At 40.2% G+C, this 22641-nt stretch overlaps 2 protein-coding genes across 3 annotated transcripts; both read right to left on the reverse strand.

Moving 5' to 3' along the window:
• Window positions 1-535: 535 nt before the first annotated feature.
• Window positions 536-6732, reverse strand: zglp1 (zinc finger GATA like protein 1). Of its 2 annotated transcripts, none has more exons than XM_049572450.1 (5): window positions 6630-6732; window positions 4020-5453; window positions 3827-3939; window positions 2493-2586; window positions 536-1575 (listed from the first exon to the last, which is right to left on the reverse strand). In XM_049572450.1, the coding sequence occupies exons 2-5, from the start codon at window positions 5438-5440 to the stop codon at window positions 1443-1445; spliced, it is 1761 nt and encodes a 586-aa protein (XP_049428407.1). In that variant the 5' UTR covers window positions 5441-5453; window positions 6630-6732; the 3' UTR covers window positions 536-1442. The 2 variants fall into 2 exon arrangements, with proteins under 2 accessions (XP_049428407.1, XP_049428406.1); XM_049572449.1 differs by lacking the exon at window positions 6630-6732 and adding an exon at window positions 6020-6463.
• A 296-nt stretch (window positions 6733-7028) lies between these two features.
• On the reverse strand, window positions 7029-10011 carry fdx2 (ferredoxin 2). The gene is made up of 5 exons (XM_049572452.1): window positions 9817-10011; window positions 9407-9458; window positions 8625-8731; window positions 8440-8527; window positions 7029-8322 (listed from the first exon to the last, which is right to left on the reverse strand). Exons 1-5 carry the CDS (start codon window positions 9998-10000, stop codon window positions 8166-8168), a joined length of 588 nt encoding a protein of 195 aa, XP_049428409.1. The 5' UTR covers window positions 10001-10011; the 3' UTR covers window positions 7029-8165.
• Window positions 10012-22641: the final 12630 nt, after the last annotated feature.

Consider the following 22641-nt stretch of genomic DNA (forward strand, 5'->3'; position numbering starts at 1 on the left):
TCTGTTGATATTTAAGTGACCACAGCAGGTGAGTCTGTTTTGGATTGAAATATGCCTTATGTAAAAATGAAGCAAGCACATTCATTTTATTGAGCTTGTTTCTATCTTTTATGTTCTTGGCTTAGACAGCACTCATTTCCTTCGGTGTTGCTCATTGCCGGATGGTTTGGCACGTGGTGACAGAGGCAACTCTGGCTGTTTCAAATAAGAGGAAGACGTAATCCGTTTTGAAATAATAGCTGCACTGTATCAATTCGTGTGAGGCCACCCACTTGGCAAACGGGCCTGAACTGCAGGGTGGGCTGAGGAAACTGTGGGAAGTCTCATTAATGAACAATTCTTCCCTGTGCTTCTCCGTATAGTTTTATGTGATATGTGTATACCCGTCTGAAACTATTCTACCATTTTATAATCATTGCATGTTCTCATAGGGGATTTCTATCAAGAGCAGGCCTTACCTATATACCTAGCAAGAACCAGGAGACAAATTGGATGTTTCATACAGAATTTAATACAGACCAAACACCATGCAAGTTTACACAAAAATTATTATTTGTTTTCACACAAAACACAACAATGCTAAAGAAATTAGTGCACCAATTAAACCGGCAACAACCCAAACGAACAACTTAATAAATAAGCCACCAAAACCAACCACAATTAGAAAAAAAGACGACAAATAACTTAGTTTAACTTGTGCGACTAAATGTTTAACTACAAACCTAACAGACAGTCTTGCAGTCAAGGTCAAGAGAAGTAAATTGTGTCTGCAGTTAATAACAGTGAATGCAGCACTGAGCTCAGGTTGCAGTTTCTGGTCCTGTACAGAAATAACTTTCTACTGCAGCCATCTGGCACAGTTGAACATTAATACACAAGCAACACTGAAGCTATTTAGATGAAAAATGTCAACAATTAAGACAAAACTTTCCACTGAATGCGTCCACTTCTTACAGTAGCTCTTCAGTGTCCTATTAATACTACATCAGCTGTCTGTGCGTCATCACTATATCCCTCCTTGTGCAGAGAGAAAAATAAACCCCAACAACTGAATAAGATCCGATGCATACAGGTTAGCAGGTAGCACAAAGAGGATCAGTGCAGTCAAGATCAAAGTACAGATCATTTTTCAGACATCCTCCATTAAGAGTTTTACAAGTTTTTTTTCTTTTATGTTTTTCCCCTGTTTATGTTTTTCCCTGGTGTATATGGCAGCCATAGAGCCGAAGGGAATAAGCGTCGTCTCCTGGGGTACAGCATTTAAGCAGTGACACTAATTTAATAACTGAGTAAGATGTAAGAAGCTGCTTCTGCTGTTCTTTTATGTTTGCATTCTGTAGTGAATGGTCACGGACGAAGAGCTACGGGAGCAGAGAGTGTGGTCTTGAACTGTTGTGTGCAAGTGTGTGTAGAGATAAAAACCTTTGCTCTGTGTATGTTCCCTAGGTGGTGTGTTTCCGCTGAGCTGAGGTCAGCCTCACAAAGTTTCCACACTTCAGGCAGCATGAGTTGGAGTTCCCCTCTTTCCTAGGGATATGCCAGCAGTTGACACAGCGCACTCTGTACTTCTTATACCTTCAAAAGTCAAGACAGGAAAAAAATTACAGTGGTGATTAAACTTTTTTCTTAGTTAGTATTTATCAGTGACATGTTTGAAAAGTCCCCGTTTGAAATGCCAATCTAGGATCACTCTAACAGTGACTCAGCATCATTCCTCTTTTCAGAGGCAAATTAGTGTTTATTACTTACAGGCTAAGAGTATGAAAGACAAAACAAAAGACATTCAGCACATTAATACCAAGTGTTTCCTACAATCATCCTCAGATTATTTGTTGCAAATGTGCAGTGATGTATCTCATGTAAGCAGTAAACTGTCTAACAGGTATTGAGACTTCAATGAGTACACATTTAAAGGGATTTACTTTAGTGTACCTCTGCAAGTTCTTTTATTTTTTATGAATACAACAGAAGAAAAGAAGTAAAACATATCTGACTTTCACCCTTCCACCAATGAAATACAGTGCCGACAGCGAGCTGATGGATGAGCTGTGTCACTGTTCTGTGGCCGTGGCCATTACATTATTGTTACAGTTGATTGCTGATAGGCAAAATAAACTGACAAAGATGAGGGGAAAACCAAACAATACCTGGATACAATTATATACAATCAAATTCAATCTAATCCTTTATAAGTATTACAATTTGGACAATATAATGTGTCTATATAATTTACTTTATGGACTAATCATAGTCCATATGGGCAATCAATCTTCATGGGCTAATCATTATTGGCCCCAATTTTACAGTCAATGTGGAAAATCTAACTCTGTGGAAATATATTTCTGAACATCTGCTTTATAGTTAAGACTAAAGTAATTTACATCAAAATGTGACTTTAAGCTCTGCTCTTGATTTAAAAGATATGCCATTGCAAACAGCTTCTTGTATGTGTTTTAAAACATTTAGCAGCCAGCAGTGTTAATATGAGCTACCTTATTCCACAGGCATTACAGAGTGGGGTCCCGTCCTCTGCATCCCTCCACATGGGGGTCTTCCTGGTGCAGCATGATGCACAGACTTTACCCTCTTATGAAACAGAAAGGAAACATTATATTAAGTTATTGCTACAGTAAATTTGAACGGAGCATACTTAAAAAACTTTTCTATCAAAATACACAAAGTGCTTCTGATGCCACCAAAGTTTTTTTTTAGAAATGAATGCTACATTTTAGTGAAAAGATGAATACTACAGTACGATCTGGAAGAGTATTATGCAAGTATTATGCAAGTGACCAAAAAAACTGACTGAATACAATAATGTCCACTAGGTGAAAGCTTCTCTCATTTGTGAAAAAATACACACAGCTGTACATGTATATTGAGTGTACACATTGTAACATTTTTGTTTCATTTTGCTGTTAATCACTAACATAAATTAACAAGGCTTTATATCAGGGTGGTGTCACAAAAGATACTCGGCTGTTTGGTCTCTGAATGTTGGAAATACAAACATCTTAATGTTCCTTTTTTACCAAAAGGAGAAGCATTTGCAATTTCCCAATAGTTTCTTTTATAAAATGTGCTATGGAGGAAAGATGCTGATTTTGATACTGCTGCTACTGAAAACACAGCAACTCAAAACATTGGCTGTGCAGGTGAAAGTAAAAATTACATGTTGAGTTTATATTCTGTTTCTTGGTCTTAAGGGAACTAATTGGTACCCATTATGGTTTTTTCTGATGTTTGCACAATAGTTTCCCTAAATATTCATCAAATGTGCTCCACCTGTCCTGACTGACGCTGCCAAGTTACATGTTTTGATGTGGTAGCGTCCTCTAGTGGAGCAAATGGGTATTTCATGCAAATACAAACTGAACACCAACTTTATTACAATATAGAGTAATGCTTCTGATGCATTCATTTTGAGCATGTAACATGGCAGAATTTATGTCGAACATGTGTATGAAAGTAGTATTATATAATTATTTAGCTAATTTGTATTATGTGAAGTCTCTTCTTTAGATTTTTCTTTTTATTTCCCCCATTAAAGATTTTTGTGTGGAACTGTTTCTTACCTGAACTGAGGGGCTCAGGATAGAAAGTGTTGTAAGTTCTACAGCTTTTACAGCTCAATCCCTGAGACAAAATTGTGATTTTGATCTCTATACTGTAAAAAATCAACTTCACATGATTATATGGCATATTATAAGGTATATTTTAAAATTAGATAAGTTTAAATTGCAGAGGCTCTACATTCTCGTCTAATAAGCCCATAAAAATGGCAAAATAAAGCTTTACAGAACAGTGGGACTTGAGTGTTACTCACTGGAAACACTGGACGTTAGGTCACTCTCCTCATCCGAGGTGCTACTTCTGAGGGATTTCTGGGACATCCGTGTCCTCAGCCTCGGTTTTCTCACACTCTTTCTGAGCTCCTTGCTGCAGCAGACACCATTCATGTGAGTTCTCATCCCCATCTTCTAAATGCCCAAGCAAACATGTAATGAATCAGTTACTACCTGTACTTTGAAGTAATGAGGAGCCGACACTGTTCCATATTGTCGTCCAGCTGAGTGTCAATCCTGAACGTCACCCCCTGGAAGTCTGGGTCTTGGATATTAGCACTCCGGCTAGGATGTGGTTGTTTTCTAGGAGTCTTGGTTCTCCACTGCTGGGCAGATGAAGGAGCAATTCCTTCCTTTTGCTCTAACCTGGGTTTGGATTTTGATGTCTCAGAAGGTGAAGGGTTTGTTTCTCCATTACAGCTTGATGATATCAGTTTTGCAACTGGGGGAAATTTTTCCTCTGTGAGGGCGTGTGCGCATTCTGGTTTAGATGCTGTGATTTTGTCATCTTCTTTTGAAAGTAAGTGACACTTTTCTGTAGTACTAAATAAAAGTGATGCTGATTGTGAAGAAGGCAGGACAGAGCTTGAAGGAGGCAGCTGGGCATCACGAGGGGGCTCTGTAGTCAATGCAAGGTTTGCATTGTGGTCTAGTGTTAGTACTGGCTTTGACAGAGCTACATGTGCACCTTCACTGGAGTTAAAAGTCAACTGGGCATGAAGGGATGCGTAGGGGATGTGTGTTTGTGACAAAACATTTTCAGAGAGGGGTACATGCAAACTATCCTGTTCAGAAGAGAAACAATCCTTACACTCCTGGTTCCACTCAAATTGTCTGCAAACACTGAACACTGAAGCAGTGCCTGATTTTTCAGCCGTCTGTGACTGAACACAACAGCTCACCTCTGAGTCTTTCACACAGCACTGTGGTTTATAAACATTGGCTCCTCCACTGAAGTCCCCTCTCACATCTTCCACAAGACTGACACAGGCTGGGATTTCTTGCCTCTCGCAGATAAGAAGAGATGGCCTCAAAGTGCATTCAGCACTTACACAGTCACCCCCAACTCCCTGATCCGTTAACGTTACATCTGCTCTTGCAGTTGATGATTCAACAATTGAATGACCCACTTTTGTGCTGGAAGACACTAAACATGGATCTGACTCCTCCACATCTCTTTGATGCAGGAGCCTCTCACACTGCAGATTGATCAGACTCAGTGCTTTCCAGGGGCTATTGCATTTAGGATGTGGCTCAGCAGAAGTTGAGACCTTGCTGCTGTGACTTTCCTCCTTCACTTTTTTCATCTGGTTATGAGGCGACATATGAGACAATCTGTGCTGGCGGGAACTATTAGAGATTTGAAACGCATATGCATCCTCCTCCTCTTTTTTAACTAAAAAAGAACTTTGCCTAGAAGTCTCATGTAGCCACGAGGAGGGTGAGTTTGTGTCCAGGAAGCTGTTGTGGATGGGAGATGCTAGCTTGGAAACTTCTTGGAAAAGGTAGAAGAGAGCTGAGTGGGAGGCATCATGTTCAGTGGTGCTCTGGGTTCCCTGGATGAAGGCTGCTTGTGTCCTCGGTCCTGTGCTCATGTTGAGGAAGTGTCTGTAGCATAAAAACAAACAGCTTTTAGATCAGTGGGACTAGTTCCCAATCTGGGAGTTAGGGCCAGCTCAATTGAACAAATATTACTCAACTTAACTGTTGAAGTGGGCGTAAATATTGGTTCATATTATGATGTCACGGGTTAAAAAGGCTGGGAACCACTATTTTAGAGACTGAATGGGATTTAAAACATAGAATATTACACCATTTGAGCTATATTCATATTTACTTATATTATTCCTACATTTGAGCTAACAAGTTACATAGGGTGCTGGCGTTTTACAATACCACAGAGAAAGCAGATAAGCTAGGGCTATTACAGTGTTTAACATTTTTGTTTCCAAACTGTGGCCGACAGTGACAGTGATGTTAGGCTGCTAATTTTCATGAAATGTTTAATACGGCCAACATTATTAGCGTCATAGCCAACATGGGCTAACATGAATCATCTGAAGTCACCTTGGCGGGCTATTTAAAAGCCTAACAACGTCTTGCTGTCATATGACATGAAGCCGACTGTGTAAAAAAAGGCGCATTTCATCAAAATGTAACAAATTTTAACTCACCGGAAGAACTGTAACAACACGTCGAGCTTTCTCTGCAGTTTAAACGCATTTTGAAACATAAATGTAGCCACTGAATGTCGAAGACTTTCGTGGTTTTGGTGCAGTTTGAGGGTCGCGAGCGCAGAAGTAGGTCGGATGGATATTGACACATCAGAACTGAATATGACTGTAAGGTTATATTCTTCCACCTGTATCGTCTCATGTGTGCATCAGAAGGCTGTGGTCTCACTTAGGCCTGAATGTTTTGGACTAGACCTACAAAAAAGGGTGAAGATGATCTGTTTAAGTCGGTGTAGAGTACGTTTTTGTAACTAAATTTGAATTACTATATGGTACGGTACTTTATTGGCAATCTGACGCATACATATTGTTTGCTTGTAGTTGTAGATCCACCCGAGGGCACTACGGGCAATCTGTACCTTAAGTAAAATGGCCATACCATACAACGAGCCCTGTATTCACACTTACGTTAAAATATTATTCTGATCTGTCATGGCCTCTCTAACCACGTCTTTATCATTAGGACCTGCAGGGAACAGTTCACAATGTGGTCATTATCAAAGTCCACCCAGTTAACCCCTGATCGCTGTGCACAACTGTTACTACTCACCTTAAATCTTCAATTCGATCATCAACTAGCTACATGATGAAGTGTGCTAAGTTACTGGGAAGTCAGCCCGCTGGAGCTGGTTGCTGTGATGGGGCGTGTTTGGGACCAGGAGGAGTTACACGGCTGTTTTCAGTTTGCTAGATTACACCTGCGGGCATATATAAGCGCTGCCCACACTCTGTTCCAGTTTCACTTGGTAGCTGCTGCAAAGCACGATTTGCGACATCTGTTTAGATGTTTGCTGGGTTAAAGTTACATTTTTTGACTACTAATACTATGAACTAGCTTTGATTATTCACGTTCAGATAATATACAACTGATTTTTGTCCCCTTTGAGTCCTTGCAGTGGTGTTTAATGTTGCTGGGTAATGAAGCAATGTTCAGCAAGAACTTCTTAAAACAGATTTTATTGCACACTTTAAATATTTGTAATTTCAAGACATGATATACCGAACAGACTTACATTTGTGCGTAACGACAAGTACAGTAGACTTAAGTAAAGGGTAGATGTGTTTAACTCATCCCATGGTAACATGAAGCCCACCAGCTTCAAACAGACCTCCCTTCTGCTCTGGATCAATGAACACCTGAACCAGGTCAACTAATCAAGCCTTAATCACTGGCACCTGGTGGAGGTGCTTTAAAATGTATTTGCCATCTGACACTTAACACAATTCACCTTAAAATGTATTGCAGCCTTTATAGTGGATAAAATGTAAGTTTCAACAGTGCAAATACTGATTTACTTTGACAGCCCACCTCTTTAAGCTTCAGGCACCTTCTGTCTTTCAAATACATTTTATCATGATATATGGCTGCTGCTGCTGCTGCTGCTGCTGCTTCTGTGCCTGGCTTCAGTACCATGCAGAAGAAATCATTTGAGGTTTATGACTAGGTGCTAACTATAGTCAACGGGTGCTAATTGTTTAGTGATTACAACACCTACAAATGAACTTGGTACATAAAATGAAAGTAAATACTATGCATACAATATCTGACTAGTGATTCAGAGTGACAATGGTGGACCGTCAGAAATGATTGAGAACATTTTGTGATACTTGTGCGTACATGAGCTGTAACAAGGAATGTTCCATTAAACAGCACAAAGATGAACTTTGTTAAAACTTGCTCTGCAATGTATAATAAACATAAAATGGCTCTGAAATTTTCTTGTTTTTCTAACAAAGAACAGTTTGTGAGATTGAATGGCATCTTGACACTGGCCTAGGAATACTCCACATAAATAAATACATCATTGGTTAAACCATCAGTTTTTTTGGAAGTAACCATTAATTTCACCTTCAGTGAGGCTCGTATAGTGTCTGACTCTGCCTGATGTCACCTGCAGGCCTGTCCTGTCATTGGTTAACTGTGGAATTTGTCAGCCGCCAAGAAGCCTTGGGAGTTGCCACAGACTTTACTCTCCTAGCCGTGCATCTTTTCATGGTCGCCCCCTTACTCAACCAGCACACATGGTGTCCAGCTTGCAGCGCCGCCCTCTCATTCTTCTCCAACTTTCATCATCTCCTCCTTTTCTCAGTGAGGTTTGGGCACATGGCCATCCACGTAGAAGTTCCTGGTGACTTTGGGCAAGGTGAGCTCCATGCCCTCAAGTTCTGGAGTGAGAATAATCTGGCATCCCAGCCGGGAGTTCTCCTGAAGCATGGGTGCCATGTCCAACATGTCGTCCTCCCTAAAACGCCAAAATATCTGTCAGTACTTACAGTGAACTGTCTTTTACTTCAGTATACACATTTTGTTTAAATTCAAATGTCAGCATTAAGGATGATATCGTTTGGAGCAGACCTACCTTTCCACAGGTTCTGGCAGTTTGTTGAAATGGGCATCACTCACATATACCTGACATGTGGAGCAGGCCAGCGATGCCTCACAGGCTCCTGAATGAAAGAGACACACAAATAATGAGCAATAATATTTTATAACCACCCTTCAATTAATATTTAGGAAACAGCTTTGACTGTGTTCAATGCTGACCTTCCAGTTCAATTCCATGCTTGTGAGCCAGATACAGGACATTATCTCCCACTTTGGCCTTCACTGGGATCCTCTGGCCAGACCGATCTATATACACCACATTCACCCTGAACAGCAGTGAGTTAAAACACAATTTAGCTTTATTAACAATCACACATTTGAACTTATCTGACAGTTTTTGAAAAAGTTTCAGTCACCATTCTGCCCTTTAAATGCTCACAAAATAGGTGCTGGGCTATCGGCCTTTATGCGACATGCTGAACATCATCAAAGAAACGCTGATTAGTAATGTGAAACTGTTTTCTTCTGGGTTTTTACCTTTTTTAATCATCTGGTCTGTTTGTTTTGAAGAGGAGGAGACCTCTGTGTATAACTCAGCTCCTATTAAAAACCTTCTAAACAATGAACACTGATGAAATTCTAACTGGGAGAAATTTCAGCTGGTTACCATCTGCAATCCTCACCACTAGATGTCACAAACTCCCCCTAAATCTATCACACTCTTTATTTAAATCTATCATTTCTGCAAAAAAAACACTTCACTCAAATGCTGCATAAGCCTAAGTCTATGTTCGTGATGTGGTCCAAACAAAAAAATGCAAGCTTAGCATGACTCAGCAACAATCTGAACCATCTTCCCCTGGAGATTAAATGTAGCCTCCACAGACTTTAACTACACCGTTTTAATGGTTGACAGTTGTAGCTGTCGTGCAGTTTGTATCCCCGTATCACCGTATCGATTCACAATAATAATAAAAGCCCCCCCCCGCCTTTAAACTTACACATCCTCCGGGTCCTCTGCATTGGAGCTCCCCTCCTCACTGTGGTAAAGACCTTTAAAAACACATAAAAGCAAGAACAGGAGTGTGAGTGTTTCTGCTGTCAGTGATGATATCGGCTCCTCCGGGCGGTACCGTATGTGGAGAATGTTTGACTTGTTGCACAAAGTTTCACAGCCCCATCTGGGACTGCTGATGTAAAGTTACACAAGTGTTATTGAGCGGACTTTCAACTCTAATAACTGCTGACAGCATTATACCACCTGCTAGCCAAACTTTGCTGGCATAAACAACAGCTAAAACTCTGGTACGACACAATTAGCACTTATTAAGACTTATCGTGGAGAGATAATCCCGAAAGAAGAACCAGCCTCTGATGGAGGCTAAAGATGTTAGCAAACTGCACCAGTCACCTTTACTCGTCTGCAAGTGTCGATTTATGGTCCGGAAGCTGTCAAAGGAGCCACTCCTCTGTGAACTACCCACGCTGCTCCCACAGCCCTTCAGCCTGTACAGGGGACATGTACTACAGTCCGGTATAACTCGAGAAAGTCTCAAAGTCAGACCCATGCTCGACCGGACCGCAGCGGCCGCCATGATTCTGTTTTGGTCACATGACCGAAAGCGGCCAATGGGAAAAGAGTGCTGGAGGGTGACGTATCCGCTGTGACGTGCTGTGCTGACAGCAGAGGGCGCTGCTGCTTCACACACTAGTATCAAAAACACAGCATTTATACAATGTAGTGGACTGTGAGGGGTGGCAGAAGTGGCCTACTCAGATCTTTTGCAGCATAAGTAACATTATCACACTACACATTTACGTCATTACAAGTCTTGCATTCAGAAATACATAAATACAAAAGCAATAGCAACAAAATGCGGCATATTAATCTGTAACAGTTTGTTTGGTATGCATTATCTTCATCTGAAAAGTAGCTACAGCTGGCAAATAGTGATGTAAAAAGTATAATATTTTTCCTCTGAAATGTAGTGGATGTCAGAGGCATACAACTGAAACACTCAAGTAGGCAAACAAATACCTCAAAATTGTACTTAAGTGCATTACTTCAGTAATGCACTTAAGTACAATTTTGAGGAAATAACCCAGGAAATAACCCAGAAATGACAATCTATAATGGAATAAAGAATATACCAAAATCCCAGCACCATTAAGACAAGCAATATTAATTTGCTTCCATCAGGGTGGACATTTTATGTCCCTAGAAGCAGTATCACCAGCAGCAACAGGTTACTGGTCGTTTATTCAGAAGTGGAAAATACTGTTCTTAAGAACAATTTTAAGATACTTGCTTGAGTATTTTCCATTTTCTGTTTCTTCATCCACTACATTTCAGATGTTAATGTTATACATTGAACTCCACTACATTTTTCTGACAGCTACAGTTAGTGCTTACTTAATATATCCAAACAGATGATCATCTTATAAAATATGATATAAATACATGGTAAGTATTTGAAATTTGCTCCAATATGACCACCTACAAGTCTGACAAGCTCTTTACATGTTAATGCACCAGTGATAATAATTATCCAATAACATTAAATATATAACAATTTGAAAGTGGCCATTCTTCATAATTTTATAATTTAACATGATTTTTCTATTATTACATTGAGTTTAAAGTTTATGTGATTAAAAAAATTGTACTTGTAATGAAGTAAAGGATTTGAATACTTCTTTCACCACTGCAAAATGTTATCTGGCCTTTTATGAGGTGTGAATGAGACAAGGCTGTAATGACTTCCTCTTCCTGTTACTTTCTCAAGATACTTTGAGTGATATGACACTTCATACTTTTTGTATTCATCTATCTCTGTCTACATGTATTTTACTAATCTGTATGCTCTGCTTTTACTGGTAATGGAGTTTTAAATGTATTTTTTCTTATTTTACACCACATTTGGTGCTCCTGTAGGCTCCACCTGCAGCTCTGACCAGGCTGTGCCTGTTAAAGTTATGCTTTTGGTTAAGGAAGCAGGTCTGCCCATAGTTTAAAAAAGATCAAAATATTTCCACAAAATCCCATTCAGTGTTAAGCTCCATACTTGCCAATATCACACAACAGTAAATACATGTTCTGCCATGTTTATGTGTGCTGTAGACGAAGCTAGATAAGAAATGTAATGCAGGCTGGCAGCCGAAAACTGTTATGTATGACTGAGACCACTGGTGTGTGAAGGCAGAGGAGTGATGTTATGGCTAGAGGCAGGTGAAGCGCTCAGGCACTCTGTTTTCTCTCTTTATGCACTTCTCTGTCCTTGAAAGCCACTTGGGAAGAAAGGAAGTTATCCTAAAAAACCTGAGCTATTAAACATATAATCCCTCAACAGTGCAGTAAAACTCCCACAGAGGAGCATTGTGTTGATATTTGGGATGTGAGTTATAGACTTTAGTGCCCTATAATATAATACTATAGCACTATAACTTTTGTTTCTTTTCTTATCTTTCCTTCAGTGTCTCAGAACGATTTGTACTTTGGGGACAAGCCACTCTTAAAGTGAGGTTTAAGATATATACTAACCCCCCATCTGGATCCTGCTGCAGAGGTTCTTTCCATGACCATAAAAAGTAAGTGGGGCACTCTCATGTCTAGTTTTTTATTTTATAGGGAGTGCTGGAAGTCAACTCACTGGCATATACATTATTACACTTTATATACTCTCAATCCACATAATGAAACACTTTTACACTTTCATGTATGTAGTCTTTCACACACACACACACACCTGCACAGGATTAGTGTCCAGGGACAGTTTACCTGTGTGTCTGTGAAGTCTGTAAATTTAGAGCACTTAGTATATCACTGGGCCCTCTAGTCAGCGTAGGATCCTGAAAGTGTGTGTGTGTGTGTGTGTGTGTGTGTGTGTGTGTGTGTGTGTGTGTGCGTGCGTGCAGGGGTGTGGTGGGTGGAGGCTGTTACACGCTTGACTTGGATATGAAGTGGCCCCTAGCTGTTCCTTCAGATTACACTCCTCTCACTCCCTAAAGACTATGCAGGACAATAACTCATACACCTCTGCATACACACTCATACCTTCTTAAACCTCTCACAAAGACTTAAACAAGACATTTGTTAAGACAGAAAGGCACATGTAACACACACACACACACACAGTAAAACACACTCTTCTTTCATACGGTATGTCACTCACCAAGAGACCAACAGCAACATGTGCAGACATTTTAGCAGTGATATAGCGGTCTGAATCTCCCCAGAGTACACCATGTGTATGTAGCTTATGTTTCCAAGGACATATAAAGCATGGAAAAACACATTTCCCAGCAGTCCTTTGGGTGCCATACAATCACTCCCATCAGCGCTCACATTATTGTTTTTCACTTATTAAACTTTCCCTACCTTGCCAGTTACAACAGAATGGAGCCCTGGGCACTGTAGTTTGGGGTCAAACCAAACTACACACAATCCTGCTGCTGTAAACATTCACTAGATCACCTAATGTGTGTTAATACGCTAATGAAAATAGTCCCCAGAAAATTTAGTATTTATTCCTTTTTGAGTAAATGTGCGGAAAAACTTCAGTGCCCAGCAGTTTGAGGAAATGACTTAGCCTTTCTTTGAAATTTTAATATGTGTTAAGGAACTATTAAAAAGCAATAACCCAAGAGCGCCTGTGGGTTACAGTGATTTGGGAACAGCTAGAGGGCCTTGTTGAGTATGATGTAGAGCAGAGTGCTTCACAATGCCCCTTACAATGGTTACCAGATATGCATGGCAATGTTTTCTAAAAAATAATTTATCAACAACAAATAATCATTCATTCTACCAAAAAGCAACATACAGACACAGTGGAGCCAAAGAAGTTCACCACCACACACATTAAAAGCACATATGTGTCTACCATAAACAAATAATATGCTCACTTTCCCCAAACTGCTTTTACTTGCCAGTGATGTAATTTTTGTTACAGTGAGGCCGGCTCACTTGCTGAATAACTGAATTACACTGTAACAAAAAACAGTAATTGACAATATAGCTAACACTGTAAAAAAGTGCATAACTGGCTAACAACATGCAGGCTAGCTACACCAGTGTAGCTAGCCTGCATGTTGTTAGCCAGCTACACTGGTAACTTAGCATAGATTGTTTGTATACTTTGTCTGCTTTAGATGGAGCTAAAGGCCAGTAGATTTTGCAGCAGTAATGACAGGTATTTTTCCAACGAAGCAACAGGACGCAGTGGGTTCACTGGCTGCGCAAACATAAATCCCTGTAGGCTCTCTTGGTTTTGCCACATCTTTGTGTTTTTTTGTGCATTGATTGAATGACAGCATCACGTTTTTCTGACGGTTCTCATCCTGGCAGATGATGAATGATTTGGATTTCAGTTAGAAGTTACTGTTTTTAGCGCTGCATCCCATATGCACACTTTAATAAGACCCCCAGGTGTGTTTAGATTCAGCGCCTGGGAGTGCTTGATTTGCTGAAAGACGACTTCCTAAATTAACACTTGGTTGGGGGTTGGGTTTTGTTGCATCCCTCTTGCGGGTTTAATGCAAATGTTGCTGGTGATAAACTCTGGATCTTTCAACAGACACCAGGATGGGCTGATAGGTGGATCATTGATGTACCGGTTCAGCCCTGCACACAGGCCAACATAACTGCTGAAACCATATCGCTCCCATTTCCTGTTTTTCACAGTGACGCTGACAGGGGTTAGTGTTACTTAAGTGATTGTTTTAAAATCAATAACTCAGATTGTTTTTGGAACGTCTGGTCTTAAAACAGTGAAGGGATCACATGGTCCCAGCTTTGTTTCTTCACTTTTCCATCTCTTCAGCCTCTCTTGTATTAATTCCAGTGTGTCTCCTTTCTCTTTTATCTTCCTCCTCGATCCCGTCCATCTCTTTCAACTACTTATCCACTCTTAGCGCACCCAGTAAATCAAAAGTCACAGCAAAATTTGGCATTTTGAAACAACACTTAATTGGTGCAGTATACTGATGTAAAGAGGTCACAGCTGTGTGTTTATTGAGTATTTAACAATGGCTTTTTCATGCGGCTCAGCCAATCATAATAAAGGACTGTAACTATCTGTTTGATAAATAAAGTTTTACATCTCCAGTCGCAAAATGGATCTTGAGGCCACAGACTGGGAATGGAAGTTGGAAATTCTTCAGAGATGAGCTCACACATTGTTGGTGTTGATCTTTTCATTGGATTTATTGACAATAGGAAAAATCTAGAATAATGGCAACCTTATTCTTTAATTTGGCCAATTTCTCTGTAGTTGAAAAGTTTTATAAGACTAAGAAGTTTGCAGAAATTGTAGAAATTAATGAATTTATATAAAGTCAAAACATGAAAGTATTAGAAGTTGGAGTTGCAACGTTTTTCCAGGTGTGTCAAAGTGTGCGAGTATGATTGCAAATGTCTGCATGCACATTTTAGTTCCCCTATTTAATGTTGTTTCTGGCTTTACTGTGAGCACATCATCAGTTATGATGATCTATATTAGACTGGCGGGTTGAATGACAGCAGCTGTTTCATTTGACTTTGCTTGTTTTACTGCCCTCCTTTGGGAACGGTCCGTTCAGAGTTAGCTGGATGTCAGATGGGTGTTTTTAAAGGGAGTGCAGAGTTTGAATGTTTCATGGACCAACATTGCCTTTAAAGCTGTTTGAACGATGCAGCCCAGTGCCAGCATTTGCTAGCATTTACAACCCAAATTTTCCTTTTGCCTTTGTGCCCAGCTTAATGAGACCATAGGCTTTTTTAAAATGTTAAAACAACATTTTGAGTTTGCTTCCGAGCACTGTCACACTTTACAGCTGCCATTCTGCTGAGACTGACCTTCAAAAGAATGTACTGACAACATGTCTGAACTACTGACAACTGAGCAACTGAGTTCCATTTAATCTTATCATATCATCTTCATCTTAATGTTAAGAACTACTGTGTATGTGTGTGTGTGTGTGTGTGTGTGTGTGTGTGTTTATATGCATGCGCATACCTGTCGATGTGCATATCAGCAGCATTGCACAAGCGGTTTCTCTATGACTTTCTTCTCTCAGATGACTCAGACAAACTTACAGTCGCTAATTACAAACAGTTTAAAAACAGTGCCCCTTTGGCCTTTTATGCCTCATCTGTGTGGGAATGTTTGCGTCTCAGCCAGACAAAAGAGAAACTTACCATCAGTGTGAGTAAACACAGCAGCCTGGGTGCTGGCATCATTACAGCGTCTTAGTCAAACTGTGATGTTTATGCGTCTGGGACACTTTCTCTATTGTGTGTCACACATTTAAAAGTAGGAACATTTTAGGAGTCTCCCCTGGGGCTCAAGGTGGTGTTGAGCTGTTTGTAATTAATGACTTTTCTCACACACTGTACTAAAAGCTGCACAGCGGTCAGCGGTGGTGGAGTTTGTTTTAGCATAGGTCTGGATGTGGTTTAGTGGTTTTAGTCTGTGGTCTGAGCAACTACCGTCTGGCCTGTGACAGACAGCGTTGACCGCTGACCGTTGACCTTTGACACCAGATAAAGAAAGGCTGCAGGGAGAGGTCAAAGACTTGGGAGGTCATGGAGGTGCAACTGATCATGTCAACAAATCCAAACACGCCAAGGAAGTCATAGGTCCATTCCAATTATGCTTTTTTATTGTTGAATTTGGTGAAACGTTTGTGGAATGTGGATCAGATTTTGACAAACTTACATATACATAAATTGGCAATCTGAAGGGGGATACACATTATGTATTTGGATCAGATTTTCTCACATTTAAAGGATAAGTCTAGTGATAATCTTTGTTTTTGTCACTGACAATAAACCCCAGAGAAAGACCAAAATGCTATATTCTGTCTTCCTTACCCTGCCAGTGGCATTCAGCCAAAAATCTTTTGGTTCCCACTGAAGACATACATCTTCACAGGTCACAGATATATTCATTATTTTTAAAAAAGGTTGAATAATTTGCTCAACCATCTCAGCATTGTTGATTTAGCAAACCTTAAAGAGTTAATAGTGCATTTGTTGGGCACCATTTTTGGGGGGATTGATACGCATTAGTGCTCAACAACTAAATGGAGCTTGTAAGTAGGGTTTGCAACTAACAGTTATTTTCATCATCAAATAATCTGTCAACTATTTTCTTGACTAATCAATATAGATCAGTCTTTCCTAACGCAAGATGACGTCCTCAGATATTCAGTTTACTGTCATAAAGGAGTAAAGAAACCATACAACATTCACATTAAAGAAGCCTTAAACAGATATTTTGAACTTCTCTTTCTTAAAAAAAAATATATACTCCTACCAATTAACTAATTATCAGATTACATGATGATTAATTTGAAAATTAATTGATTAATTGTTGCAGCTCTACTTGTGAGAATTTGTGAGATTGTTTTGCTACCTTAAGTATAAACTATATTCTGTCTATATTCTGTTCTGTTCTCAGTACTCTCCAGCTTTGATGCTCTATGGCCCCAGAGCACATTCTGTCCCACTGAAGATATAAATCTTTTAAATGGGTCACAACTTAAGTTACATTTTATGAGAAAGATTCAATAATTTACTCTGACAACCGTGAACTGTAGTTTGTAGTAAATTACTTAAACTGAAGGAAACAGTACATTTTTAGGGGACTAGTTTCAGCACTGGATTGATGATCTAGTGAATATTTACAGCAGCAGGATGTGGGGCTGACTAAATATTAACCACAGTGTCTGTGTTCATGGTAACAAAGTAACACATCACCCAGTGCAAAGGCGTGGCTTGCTAATGTGTCTTTAATAGTTTTTGCACAACAGTGGAGGTCTGTGGCAAAGAGGATTACACCATCAGGCTTTAGCTACACAGGCAACACTTGCTGTTGTATGATCAGTTAATTTCTTTTCTTTTTTTTAAAATGGGATTTGTTGATGAAAATTAGAATATAACTCTGCTTATCTATTAAAAGAACCAGCTTATCAGTTGCTGTGTTTATCAAACCTTTCCAAGCAAACTAACCTGTCAATCACATAGCGGTTACCAGAGAAACGTCTGCATTCCCAAGACTTCAAATATCATACTGTGAGCCAACCGCAGGCCTGCTCCTGTTGTCATAGCAGCAGAATGATTGATAGGATCCTTGGGGAATGAGAGCCATTTCAGTCTTCCTCTGTGTGTGTGTTGACAGCAGGTAAAGATGACTTTTACTGGGATGAAGTTTGTATGTGTGTGTGTGTGTGTGTGTGTGTGTGTGTGTGTGTGTGTGTGTCTTTTTAAATGCATATTTCTGTGTCTGCATGCACTTCAAATCCACGTCCAAATGAAAATGATTGGCTTCCTGCGTGTGTGTGTGTGTGTGTGTGTGTGTGTGTGTGTGTGTGTGTGTGTGTGTGTGTGTGTGTTCATGGAGTCCTGTGTGCTTATATTGAATTATGGCTGTAACAGTGACTGTAATTGACCCTTCATGATCCAGACCTGGCCTCTGTGAAGCATTTGGTCCAAAACAGAGTACAATATCTCTCAGGGGACTGAGAGGTGTTAACTCCATGACAAACTAGACTCTGTTTCCCTCCACACGATCCAAGTTCAAGTTTTCATTGCAGCTGTAAATCGTCTTTATATCTCAACAGTATATTTCAAAATGAATGATTAGCCTTTAGAAAATGCCTCGTCTGTTGACTTTTATGGGTCATTTTCATTTAATTACAACAAAATTAGTTATGGGCTAACACTGGGCTCTACACATACACTACCCCACTCAGTCCTACCTAATCAGGATCTAGTTGAACACTTACAATTCCCAAATTGTCATGCCACACTGTATTCAGGACCAGGGGCCTGTTAAGTCCAGATTCTCAGCGAGAGCAATACAAACAGGATCTGGATCTTGTTTGCCTGAGTGAGCATCTGTGTTTCAGAAAGTCTTTTATTTGCATTTGTCTGGTCTTGGGGGTCCATTTGGAATACCCTTGGAATATGCTGTTCTCTTGCACTGTTCCTTTGTTTTCCTATGTAAACTCATGCACCAAAATTTGTACATATGCCACATAATCATGAGCCAACAATGCATGTATAACCCACATATTTGGTAAGGTTGCGATTAGAAGAAGGGAGCAGTAGGAACTTCGAGTCATTTTGAGGTATGTTGTCACCATGTTTCTTTTCCTAAACCTAACCTTGTAACTTTATGTTATGCATGTAGCTTAACATTAGGTACATAACGTCATTCATGGGGCACTAACCCTTGTATGAGGATAAGTTACAAGCTAACATGGAGGTGACTGAACTCAAATGCAGAAGCTAGCTGTGCTAGCCGTGCTAATGGTGCTAACAGCACTAACAGAGCTAATGGTGGTAACAGTACAGACAGAGCCAACAATGTAAACCTGGGGTCTGCAGGGGCAGTGTTACGGTCCGTGACGACACCATCTCACCACTATGAGTTGGGATGGTGTTATCAGTGGTATCCGCCATATGAGCACAATGCACAATGTCAGTGATTAGCTGTCCTGTGGGGTATGAAGGGAGGGACTCAAGCACTAACATGCACAATGTCATATAAATAACCTTTAAACACAGGCCACAGTCTGTAATAACTTCTTCCACTTCGTTCTACAGCTACATTTTCTGCCTCAGGCTCCAGAAGGGTAGACAGGGTAACAAGAGATTAAATAAAACAGATTACTGGAGGAATTATATTATACTCTACAGGGGTCAGAGGGTTACTCACTTTTTACTTTTAAATTATGCTTTCCTGTCTTTTGAGGATGTATTACTCTGCATCATGTTATGCCCAGCTCGTTGCAGAGCAAAACAAAGAAGGGAAGCCGACACATGAACAGCTTTTAAATAAACAAACAATTTATTGAAATACTCAACAAAGGAAAAATAATGGTTAAGTCAGCAATCAGTAGTTTGGGGAGGGTGTTGGGTGCTATGAGTATGTGGGTGCTAAAACAAGCTATGAGTAAAAGGAAACCAAGACTAAACTCAGCATAATCAACCCCAACCAAACAAAACCAAGGTGGGTGCATGAAAGACACCAGCCTTTCAGGAGGGACAGAGAGGGAGCCATCTTGGATTCACCCAGCTTTTAAAGGCCCCAAGCAGGTGAAGCCAATCCCTAAATGAAGTGGGAGGGTCAGGCGATCGAGGAGGCTCTGGAAGAGGAAAGCAGAGGCAGGATTGCAGGAAAACACACTGACCCCAAGGCCTGTGGCCGTCACCATCAAAATATTAATGCAGCTAGCAAGAAGACCAAAATATATTCCATGTAAGGCATCAGGGTGTGCACGCTGTCTGCTTTCTGATTATTATTTCAATTTGTTAGCTACATTTGAAGTCTTATCTTTCTCTTGCCTCTGCAATTTCTCGGAAAAGTGTTGCTCTGGTATCAGGCACGTCGAGGCTCAGTACATCATTTATGCTTGTCCTGGCTCACTTTGCTGCTGTCTCTCTTTTTCATCCGGCACGTTCTCCCTTTCCCCTCCTGTCTCAGAAAAGCACCCCCATCCCTCATCCACTCTGTGACCAAAACAAAACACAAGCACAACTTCTTCTTTTTTGTGTGTGCCTTCAGGATAGTCAGTCTAAATAGTGTTATCATAGCTGCTTGCAGACTGAAGCACAAAACGGCATGAAAAACAAAACCCACGTTGTGTGTGGCTCAGATATTGTTTTGCTGCTGCGTAACTTGACAGATTCCAGCATCCGCATAAAACTGTATTGTCTCCTCAGAAGACAACACGTTTACACAACATATTGAAAATGCACTATGTCCTGTGTATTGTTTAGAAGAAAAAAACACAGCCATGTTAATAATTAAACTAGTTCATCTCTGAACAATGAGCCCTTGAAAGAGCCAGAGCTGTTCTGAACCATTAGTTTCATACTCTTTAGTGATGTATAGTAAATGGTTTATTTTGTTATCCAAAGGGTATGATGTTTCTGTGGATCTTGTATGTTGTATGTTTTTCTTTCCGTGTGTGTGTGTGCGCGTGTGTGTGTGTGTGTGTGTGTGTGTGTGTGCATGTGTATTGGAGATGCTGGGGTTGCCGTCTCTTTCCTGGGTACTGTTATCATCTGGAGCTCGGGGCGTTATCGTTTCACAGCAGAAATGATAAGGGACAACTTGGGATGTGGTGTGGGCCAGTCTAGAATGTGTCTCTGTCCACAATACACTCATGACTTGTTCACAATGGGACACACACTGGTTTAAAGTCTAATCTAGCTCCCAAATGCACCAGTACACACACACATACATTTTTTCAGATTCATTGTCGTTTTTGTCATCAAAATATAAACCTTAAAATGGGCATCGTTTAGATTTATACTTGCATTTTTGGTTTCTACTTTAGTTCATAAAACACTTTATGTTCCTCGTACTGTCTGTGCTGAAACATCTGGATTCACCTTCTGCCTGAGACGTTCCATTTTAGCGCCTGTCTCTTTAAGCCCCCCTCCTGAAGAAGCCCAGTTCTGTTCTGATTGGTCAGCATTTCCAGGTCTTACATATCTTGACATCTCTACACAATTATTGCAGCCAGGGAGTTACTATAAGGGAGAATAGCTGCACTTTTTACTGTGAAAAATGTCCAATAAAAGCTTCTAAACCCAACTGTACATGTTCCAGCAGGAATAAATTGGCGAGAAATTTACAGCATTGGCAACAAAGTTTACATGTTTTCCTGAGGTTAGCATGTAGCTTTATGTAGCAGTGTAGGCTATGTATGTAAACACTTGCAGTAGCGTGCCTCAAGCAGATGACCAAAAAATAAAAAAATCTGTCACACTATGATATCATACTGCAGCCAGAGTAGAAAAAACTGTTAGAAACAAAGTCTTCAGAACAGTAGTAACCTAAGATTTTTGCTCACCGGGATTACATTTACATACATTTGCATCTGTATTTGAAACTTTGGCTCAGTGTAATGAACATTCCTCATTGTAACAATATGACACAAAATGTGGAAAAGCATAGATTACCTTTAAGGGGGCTCTATGCAAAATTCAGATTGTATGAGCTGTCTGGATACAGTTCTCTACATGGAGAAGGCTGAGCCGACGGTTAGCAGCTAAGGGTGCTAACTCCAAAACAGGACTAAACAATGGCAACAGTGCTAACAAAGCTAATGTTGTTAACCAGGAGGGAATGGGAGGGTGGGATCTACCCCTATGCAACAAAAATGACCCAGTATCAACAGAAACAACCATATAAGTGCAAAGCTGCTGCGATTTGCTAGCCTGTGGGATACACGTGCACTAACATGCATGTACGGTTAGACTGATTTACCACAACAAACCACAGAGAAGCTCAGACAACACAGAGGTAGCATTACTTCATTCTCTGGTCAGGACACCATTACTAGTCACATACAAAACATTTAACTATATAGGCCGGTTTAAATAAAACTACTTACTACTGAAAATACTACAGTTTTCCTGATAAAAAACTGTGGTCAACTTTCAGTGAATTATCCAATATAAAGGGGCACTGGAGGGGTTTGTTGCTGTTGAAATTTCATGCATGCCATTTGGGTTGTGGTAAAAGCAGAAAAACAGAGGCAAATCTGAAAACTTGGTCAAATGAATACAAAACTACACCACTAATAACTAAAGCTAGGTGAAAAAATAGGATTTGTAAAATGGGTGAACTGACCTTTTAAGAGGTTATGTGAAATCTCAAGTTAAATCTTTTCTGACAGCCTAATGTGGGGAAATTCCTGTACTTGAGCATGCCATGTGTGTCCCTTGGCAACTCTTTCACGTGATGTGCAGTATGCAGGTCATTTTTGGCTCTGAATGAGTTTCTCTTTTCCGGATTTACATTGTGTACATTTGATGAATTAATTTTAGTCTAGTCTAGTGTGTAGGATTCAGGGGGATATATTGATGGACATGTTAAATTATATTCAGAACTATGTTTTCATTAATGAATAATCATCTGAAAATAAGAATTGCTGTGTTTTTGTTTGCTTAGAATGAGCTGTTTATATCTACACACTGAGCGTGCCTTCTTCCACAGAGTCCACCATGTTGGTCTACGGTAGGCCAGAATGGACAAACGTAACACTGGCTCTAGGTATCATTCACACTGGCCACCAAGTTTCAGTTGGTTGCAATCTGCAACCTCACCATTAGATGTCACTAAATTTTACACACCAAGCCTTTAAAGGACCAGTGTGTAAAATGGGTTGAAAACAGTGACATCAGTGGTCAAATTCTAGATTGCAGGGCTCACTCGCTCACCCCTCCCGTCGGGTAATG

The sequence above is a fragment of the Epinephelus fuscoguttatus genome, linkage group LG3 (assembly GCF_011397635.1).
Source record: "Epinephelus fuscoguttatus linkage group LG3, E.fuscoguttatus.final_Chr_v1".
Lineage (NCBI taxonomy): Eukaryota > Metazoa > Chordata > Actinopteri > Perciformes > Serranidae > Epinephelus > Epinephelus fuscoguttatus.

What these genes read in the sequence shown, in the direction of transcription:
- zglp1 (XM_049572449.1), bottom strand. Translation starts at nt 6,078, where the DNA reads ATGTTTCAAAATGCGTTTAAACTGCAGAGAAAGCTCGACGTGTTGTTA. An exon ending in CCTAACGTCCAGTGTTTCCA is followed by an intron (nt 2,587 to 3,826) that starts GTGAGTAACACT and finishes CTGTTTCATAAG; the next exon opens with AGGGTAAAGTCTGTGCATCA. An exon ending in TGTAATGCCTGTGGAATAAG is followed by an intron (nt 1,576 to 2,492) that starts GTAGCTCATATT and finishes TGACTTTTGAAG; the next exon opens with GTATAAGAAGTACAGAGTGC.
- fdx2 (XM_049572452.1), bottom strand. Translation starts at nt 10,000, where the DNA reads ATGGCGGCCGCTGCGGTCCGGTCGAGCATGGGTCTGACTTTGAGACTT. An exon ending in ACACTTGCAGACGAGTAAAG is followed by an intron (nt 9,459 to 9,816) that starts GTGACTGGTGCA and finishes GTGTTTTTAAAG; the next exon opens with GTCTTTACCACAGTGAGGAG. An exon ending in GCAGAGGACCCGGAGGATGT is followed by an intron (nt 8,732 to 9,406) that starts GTAAGTTTAAAG and finishes ACTGCTGTTCAG; the next exon opens with GGTGAATGTGGTGTATATAG.